An 8,915-nucleotide genomic window follows, 5' to 3' on the forward strand; every position below is an offset into this window, starting at 1 on the left:
GCATGCGCTGCCTTCTGTGGCAAGGTTAAAGCACTTACAACGCATGCGCCTCATGGAATTTAGGGCAGAGCTAACGCTAGTAGGCGGGACTCTCACCTCTATGGGTGGAGCCTTAGGTTCGTGAGGCGGGACTTTCTGCTGGATTGAGCCAACAGTGCAGATTATTTTGAGGCGGGGAAATTAGACTTCAGTTGCTCCGCCCCGCGTTTTTCTGGGGTTTTTCTGGGTTTTTCTGGGTCGTGGTTAAGGTCGCAGCTTCAGGGGTTTGATGATCTTAGCTTGGAATCCTAGTATTGCCATTTGCTTGTTGTGCCTCAGTTTCCCTATTTGTCAGATGGAGAAAATATTACCTCACAGGGCGGTGATTATGTTTTTCCTTTCCCAGGGTCATGGCTGAGGTGCATGTGATTGGGCAAATCTTGGGGGCCACCGGTTTCTCAGAAAGCAGCCTCTTCTGCAAGTGGGGCATCCACACAGGTATTTAGGGCCTGGTTTGGTTTTCCCTGAAGGCTTTGTACCCATAAACTGCATGGTCCCTCCTTGATGTCCTGGCCCTATTTCTGATTCTCACCTTCCATCTGTCTTCTGAACTCTTAACCCAACCTCACTTCTTGTTACAATGAGCCTCGGGCTCTTCATATTCTGGCCCTGGGGGCTCTGACTCCCGCTTTATGAACACAGCTTCTAAGGATATGGGACAATAGGCTAGATTGTTTATGAAGCTATAAATCTTTGTGGGAGCAGAAAGTGTCTTCTTTCTCCTGCTGAGTGGTTGGTGGGCTGGAACTACTGATCCTGTAGTTAGTTCACAGTCCAGTGCTTATCCTACAGAACCATTGTGTTCCCCAGATCTCTATCTATTGTTGTTCAGTGTTGTCCAGTCTGTTCCAACTCATAGCAACCCTGTAAGGGTTTCCAAAGAGCAGCTGTAAGTTTGAACCACCCACCTTGTGGTTCAAACCGACCTTGTGGTCCAGCGTCACACAAGGACTCCCAGGCCACCGTATCTGGGTTCACATACTACCTAATTCCAAGTAGGTGACTACTTGGAATCCTTTGGGCTTGAACTCTTAAGCCTCTGTTTCCTTGTCTGAAAATGAACCTAATGGCAACTGAGAGGTTGCACTTGTCAAGATGAACAGCCCAGACCATGTGAGTCAGAACCAGCTGTTGTTTATTGGTCATGTGACCCTGGGCACTTCACTTTGCCTAGGTTTCCCTATCTAAACGGTGGAGTAATTGCAGTTTCCCTATCTAAATGATGGAATCATAGCAGTTTCCCTATTTAAAGGGTGGAATAACAACCTCATGGGGTTGTTGTTAGGACTCAGCGAATATCAGCAGCAGTTAGAACAGCATCTGTAGTAAGTGCTCAGTAAATGTTGGTCTGGTTCTTAGAAGAACTTGATAGGATCTTCTTTATAAAGAAAGCCTAGTATATTGTAGCCTGGCCCATGAGCCAGGTATGTCTGTCTGTTGCCATTACCATACCAATTGGCTCTTGGTCTCAGTGATTTCACTGGTCGGTGAGGTGGTGGTTGAGATTCCATGGGAAATCCGGAATCCTCCAGCAGCGTGGCTAAGAGGCTGACTCTGGAGTTAGTCCAGGACCCTACCACTCACATGCTCAGTTTCCTCACTTATATAGTGGGAGGGATAGCTATCCTTCTTAGGGTTATTGGGAAATCTTGTACGTGAAGAGCCTGATTCAGGGCCTAACGTTTTGCTGAGTAGGTTTTGAGAGAAAATGACTACCATGGTTTTTGTGATTTCAGGGAGGGAGTTGTAGGGGCATGGGGTTTAGTCCAGCAGAGAGGTCATAGGCAGTTGCATTGGACTTTGTAGTCAGAGCTAAACTTGAGTCCAGTGCACTGTGGGGCCATGGTCTGCTCCAAGGGCCTGGCATATAGTAAGCACTCAGTAAATGTTCCTGAATGAATTTCCTTGGCAAAGCTTATTTCTTTACCTGTAAAATGGGACTATATAAGGGGGATATATCAAAAAGTTGGTAGATGGAAAAATGGAATTGAAAGACAATGGAATTTGTCCACGAAGTTTTTGAAGCCTCATCATTTGTATTAGCATTCACCTCTTAGAGCATTCATTTGTCCTATAAATGTTTACTGAGTGTCATCTGTATGTCAAGTGCTGGATGTGAGGTCCTGGGGTGTCAGAATCCTGCAAGAGGGTGGCTTTAACAAACAGAAATTTCATTTCTCACATGTTAGGAGGCTAGATGTTTGAATTCAGGCTTTCTCTCTCTGTTGGTCTAGGGGCAGGTCTTTGTCTCTTCTGGTTCTTTGGAGGTCTCCATGTGGACACTAATCCTGCCACATTAACATAACAAAGATCACCCATTCCCAGATGGGATCATAACTGTAGGCATTGTTGTTGTTAAGTACCACTGAGTGGGTTTCAATTTGCCCCTATACAGGGTTTCTGAGGAGCAGCTGCTGAGTTTGAACTGCCATAACTGTAGTTAACAGTTAGCAGTCCAGTGCTTATCTTACAGCGCCACACTAGGAGTCCAATCACAAGGTTAGGATTTACAATGCATATTTGGGGGACATAACCCAACCCATAACGTGGGAGTATGGAGTCCCCTAGGACCCTACTCTCTGGAGGCTCAAAATAGGGGACACAGACTATAGAGAGAAATGAGCATAGTGACTTCACTTAGTGGTCAGTTCTAGGAAGAAAAGAAACAGGATGATCTGATAGGGACGAGTTTGCAATTAGGGTGTCAGGGGAGCCCCTGTATGAAAATAGTACTTAGCTGAGGCCTGAAGGATGAAAAAGAGCCTTGGAGACATGCAGGAGCAGAGCTTTCAGGGAGAAGAAGTGCAAAGGTCCAGAGGTGGAAATGCACTCAGCATGTTGGGGAGCAGAAATGGAGCCAGTGAGGAGGGCCTGAGACGCGGCTGAGGAGAGGGAAGAGTGATGGGAGATGAGGGCAAAGAGGTGGACAGCCGGCCAGGCCATCAGAGCCTTGTGGACCACAATGAGGGTCAGTGAGCTGGGGGGTGGGGTGGACAAGGTGGGGCTTAAGAGTCCTAAAAAACCCACTGCTGTCCTATCAATTCAGACTCATCGCAAACCTACAGAACAGGCTAGAACTGCCCTCTGGGTTTCTGAGGCTGTAAATCTTTACGGAAGCAGAGTACCTCATCTTTTTCCTGCAGAGCGGCTGTTGGATTTAGACCAGGGCTTCTAGGAGTCCCAGAGGACAGATGACATTCATCATTCATTACCTAAAGTGATTAGCACAGCATCTGGCATCTAGGCAGAAGTTCGCATGCATTTTTGCTACTATTACACACCCTTCCTGATGCGCCCTTGGCAAGTACTCTTGGCCTCATCTTAGTCTTTGGTGTAGGCATCTAAACATGGGGTGGGAAAAGTAATAAAATATCAAACTCTTACCTAGCCATCACAAAATACATCAGCCACTGTCTTAAGGATGTGGATTGGATCATTAACTCATTCAATCGTCTCCTGAGACTATGAGAACTACATTACTGCCACACCCATTTTACAGATGGGAAGACTGAGGCAAAGAAAGGTTAACCTGTTGAAGAAGGTCACAGAGGCAGAAAGAGATAGCGGCAGGATTTGAGCCTAGGCATTTGACTTCAGAGTCCACATGTTGTAACCCCTGCCTCCTGATGCTTGGGAGAAATGGGGGCCCTAAAGCCCTAGCAGCATCACCCTTTCCTGCCTCATCTCTCCCCACAGGGGCAGCATGGAAGCTCCTCTCAGGCTTGCGGGAAGGCCAAACGCAGGTAGACACCCCCCAAGTGGGGGACATGGCCTATTGGTCCCACCCCATTGACCTGCACTTTGCCACTAAAGGCCTCCAAGGTGAGTTTCAAGTGTGGACCCCAAGACCAGGCTGAGGGGAGGGGACTAAGAGCTCCTGAGCTTCTGGGTGAGAACACCAAGCCCCAGCCTTGCAGCCTACACCTTTTTGGGTCCTTCTTTCCCAAAGAGGCTGAGTTGAGGTGACTCCAGGAATCTAAGGGGATCCCAGGTGTGACCTGGGGCAGAGGACACTGTGGGAGGCGGTGGGGTCCAGCGTGGGAAGGGAGATGGCTTTCAAGTGCAGAGGCAGATGGAGGGTGTCCACTAAAGAGGAAGCTGGGAGGGAACTTATGACGGAGAGAGACACACAGACAGACAGACAGGTGAGGACTGGATGCTACTTTCCTGGGAGTAGCTTGAGAGCAGAGGCTGAGAGGAGCAACGGAGAAGGAATCAGAAAGCATTTTCTGATGGAAAATGTGGGCTATTGGAGGAGCAGATTCCAGATGTTGGGAAACTGCTTAGTTAAATGGGCCATTTAGTCCAACAATATAAATATGAGGGGACTTCAAAAGGTTTGTGGTAAATGGAGTTAAGAGACAGTGGGGGCTGCGGGAAAATTTCCACAAACTTTTTAAAGCTCCTCCATATAGCATTTACTTAGCACCTGTGCTGAGGCTGACCTGTGTTAGACAGTGTCAGAAAGATACCTGTGATTGAGTCAGCCCCAGTCTTGTCCTCACACAGTGACAGCCCAAGTGGACAGGGCTGGGGGCGGGGAGGCCAGGACAGGTGCCTGACTCTTTCAGGGAGATCATGGACGATTTTTGGGGGGAGGTGACATTTGAGCTTTGATGTGAAGGTCCCATAGGAGCTAATGAGTCAGAGGGATGGAAGGAGTTCCTAAGCAGAGACTGCTATGGCAGGTTCACAGCAAGAGGGAGCCAGGTGCATTTGAAGGGCCAGGGAAGCGAGGGAGGGTGGCAGGGGACGGACCAGGTAGGGAGCTAAATTTATTAGAAAGTACTGGGGAGTCAAAGCAAGTCAGATTTCACTTTTAAAAGATCCTTCTGCCTGCCAAGTAAACGATGAACTGGACATCTCCATCCGCCAGTGTTGGCATCATCCCTGCCTCTTTTCTCAGCCCTGTGTTGGGTCCATCAGAGTTTGTCAGCTCCACCCTGAACTAGCCCAGCACCTGGGCCATCCACTTTCATCTCTCACCTGGACTAGTACAGTAGCCTCTCCCTGACCCCCCCCAACACCCCCCCGCCAGCTCCACCATAGTCCGATCACATCCCTTCTCCTCTCAGAACCTTTCCCTGGTCCGCATCCCTCGGGAAAAGCCAAACTCTTAGCGTGCTATCTCAGATCTCTAGTACTGCTATAACAGAAATCCCACAAGTGGGTGGTTTTCACCAAGAGAAATTTATTTTCTCATGGTTTTCATGGCTCCAAGTCTGAATTCAGGATGCCCGTAAGGAGCTCTGGTAGCGTAGTGGTGACAAATCGGGCTGCTAATCTCATGGTCAGCAGTTTGAAACTACCAGCTGTTCCACAGGAGAAAGATGAGGCTTTCTGCTCCCGTAAAGATTTGCAGCCTCGGAAACCCTGTGCTGGGTCACTATGAGTTGGAACCGACTCCACGGCCCTTAACAACAACTCTAGGGGAAGGCTTCTCCCTCTGTAGAAGATTCTTGTCTATCATCCTGTTGTTTCCTGGACCCTTGGAGACCTCCATGTGACTTGGCATCAGTCCTTCCCTCATCTGTGATTATTTAACTTGCCTGACCCAAGGTTGTTGTTGTTGTTGTTGTTATGTGCCATAGAGTCGGGTCCGACCCATAGCGACCCTGTACAGGGTTTCCGAGGGTGTAAATCTTTACGGGAGTAGAAAGCCTCATCTTTCTCCCGCGGAGCGGCTGGTAGTTTCGAACCGCTGACCTTAAGGTTCACAGCCCAATTCATAACCACTACGCTACCAGAGCTCCTAATTAATCCTGTCTTGTTAACATAACAAAGACAAACCCCCAAGCCAAACCCTAACTGTACTGTTAAGTGCTATTGAGTTGGTTCTGATCATCCTGTCTAGGGTTTCTGAGAAGCAGGTGGTGAGCTAGAACCAATGACCTTGTGGTTCAAACCGACTTTGCAGTTCAGTGCATTAACCCACAGAGCCACACCAGCAATCTCTTGTTGTTAAGTTCTGTCGAGTCAATTCTGACCCACAGCGACCCTGTATAGAGTTTCCAAAGAGCAGCTGGTGAACTTGAACCACTGACCTTGCAGTTCAAATGACTTTGCAGTCTGACGCATTAGCCCACTGCGCCTCTATGTTGTTGTTGTTATGTGCTGTGGAGTCGGTTCTGACTCATAGCATAGCGACCCTGCACAGGGTTTCCCAGGCTATAAATCTTGATGGGAACAGAAAGCCTCATCTTTCTCCTGCGGAACAGTTGGTAGTTTCGAACTGCTATCCCTGAGGTGAGCAGCCTGATTCGTAACCACTACGCTACCAGATGGTGGTGGTGGTTATGTGCTGTGGAGTGGGTTCCGACTCATAGCAACCCTGTACAGAGTTTCAGAGGCTGTAAATTTTGACAGGAACAGAAAGCCTCACCTTTCTCCCACAGAACAGCTGGTGGTTTCGAACTGCTGACCTTGCAGTTTGCAGCCCTGTTTGTAACCACTACACACCAGAGACAGTACAGAATAAAACAACTCCAGAGACTGTAAATCTCTACAGGAGCCTTTTCTTTTTCCATGGAGCAGCTGGTGGGTTTGAACCAACAACCTTTCAGTCAGCAGCCCCATCCTTAGCCCACTGTGCCTCCAGGTGTCCTTAACAAAGACAACCCTTTCCCAAATGGGATCATAATCCCAGGTATGCAGCTCACAGTCATGGAATTGATTTGGACACAGAGAGACCACGTATAGAATTTCCGAGTCTATAAATCTTTGTGGGAGCAGAAAGTCTCATCTTTCTCCTGTGGAATGGCTGGTGGGTTTAAACTACCGACTTTATGGTTAACAGTCCAGTGCTTGGCCTAAAGCGAGTGCCACCAGAATTCCAATCACAGGCATGCTGTTGTTGTTAACTGCTGTTGAGTCGGTTCTGACTCATAGTCACCCTCTGTTGGGTTTCTGAGGAGTGGCTGGGCAGAACCACTGACCTTGTGGTTAGCAGTCCAGTGCTTATCCTACCGTGCCACACCAGCACTCCGTCACAAGCATGGAGGCTAGGATTTATAACACACATATATTACATTTATGGGGGTGCGCATGTGGATTCAATCTATAACACATGGATTACAGGGCTCTGTACCTCCTCCTCCCACTCATCCTGGCTCACCCCCCCAGTACCACCTGGCCCCACTGGGCATGCTCCCACGTTGGGGCCTTTGCACTGGCTGCTTCCTTTGCTGGTCATGTTCTTCCCTCAGATCATCACATGGTCCACTCCCTTCCTTGAAGCCTTTGCTCTAATGTCACCTTCTCATTGAAACCTTTCTGGACCACCCCTTTGTAAAACTCCACCCCCACCCCACCCCTACCCTGCTTAATTTGTCTCTAGAGCAGTTATCACCATCTGACATACCCTGTAATTTACTGATTTATTATGTGTGTTGTCTAGGATGTCAGCTTCTGAAGGGCAGGAATTTTTGTCTGCCTTGTTCCAGCTGGATCTTCAGCTCCTAGATCAGGGCCTGGTGTTTAGGAGGGGCTCAAAATGGAGCCCCCAAGGGCTTTGCCTAGCAGGCTGAGAAAGTCTAGCTATATTCTGGGAATTTCTGGGAAACCCGTGGAAGAGGGAGAAAGATGCTTCCAGCTGTCAGGTGAAAGGAGAAAAGTAAGAAAGGCTTCCAGTCCAGGGAAGAAGATAGGGTGGGGCCACAGGGAGGACTAAACAACAACAGGGAGGGAAATGAGGAGGCATGTAGGCTCAAGTCTAAGGTGCTAATCAGGAGCCTGGGGAAGCATGAGGAAGAGGTCATAGAGAGGGATGCCAACAGAGGCCAGATATGAAGGGTCTCGAATGTTGGATGGACTTCTTAAGGAGGCCACTGGGGAGCCATAGAAGAATTCTGAGCGGAAGAAGAACATGGATTTAGAAATAATCCCTTTGGTTGCTGTATGTGGGTGGACTAGATGGTGAAAGACCAGGGAGGAGGCTGGGACAGAATCTAGGTGGTGGGGTATCAAGGCAATAAGATCCAGGAGCAAGAGACTGGACCATGAATCTGCCAGGTTGGGCCAAGCTCATGTCTACTTCCCTTGCTTCCTCCTGTCTTGCAGGCTGGCCCCGACTCCATCTCCAGGTGTGGTCCCAGGACAGTTTTGGCCGCTGCCAGCTTGCTGGCTATGGCTTTTGCCATGTGCCCAGCAGCCCAGGCACCCACCAGCTGGACTGCCCCACATGGCGGCCCCTGGGCAGCTGGCGGGAGCAGCTGGCGCGGGCCTTTGTGGGTGGTGGGCCACAGCTGCTGCATGGGGACACCATCTACAGCGGGGCTGACCGCTACCGCCTGCACACGACTGCTGGTGGCACCGTGCACCTCCAGCTTGGCCTGCTGCTACGCCATTTTGACCGCTATGGTGTCGAGTGCTGAGGGACCCTCCTTCCAGCATCTGGCTCCAACCATGCCCTGGGCACCTGATGAGGGCAGGCTGTGTGTGGCACAGTGGTTGAGACCATGGGGTCTGGAGCTGGCCCAGAACTGATTCCCGCCAAGGCATAGTGTAGCAACTGGCCTTGCAGGGAACCTGAAGCCACTGATTGTGTCTTGAGACCCCAGTTTTCCTGTCTGTAAAATGGGGGCCACAGGGGTTGAGTGAGAAGCTCTGGAGCATGTGGGAGGTGCACATGGGCAGTGTCAATAAAGGTGCTTCCTCATATTTCTGCCTCTTTACTCCTTCATCGGACCTGTTCCCTCCGGCCACCCTTCCTCCTCAGACCCCATCTTTCCAGAAATCTGCTTTCTCCCTCTGCCTCCCTTTCTACTCTGGGTGTCCCTCATCTGACCCTACTTCCTGACTCCTCCTGGACACCTCTGTTCTTCTGGGCACTCCTCTCACCTGGCAGCCCCTCTTCCACACCTCTGTTCTGACAGTCT

General features: G+C 49.7%; 1 protein-coding gene across 1 annotated transcript; it reads left to right on the forward strand.

Annotated features, from left to right (window-relative positions):
- Positions 1 to 389: 389 nt before the first annotated feature.
- On the forward strand, positions 390 to 8,411 carry B9D2 (B9 protein domain 2). The gene is made up of 3 exons (XM_006871395.1): positions 390 to 477; positions 3,736 to 3,861; positions 8,098 to 8,411. Exons 1-3 carry the CDS (start codon positions 390 to 392, stop codon positions 8,409 to 8,411), a joined length of 528 nt encoding a protein of 175 aa, XP_006871457.1.
- Positions 8,412 to 8,915: the final 504 nt, after the last annotated feature.

The sequence above is a fragment of the Chrysochloris asiatica genome, unplaced genomic scaffold (genome assembly GCF_000296735.1).
Source record: "Chrysochloris asiatica unplaced genomic scaffold, ChrAsi1.0 scaffold00168, whole genome shotgun sequence".
NCBI lineage: Eukaryota > Metazoa > Chordata > Mammalia > Afrosoricida > Chrysochloridae > Chrysochloris > Chrysochloris asiatica.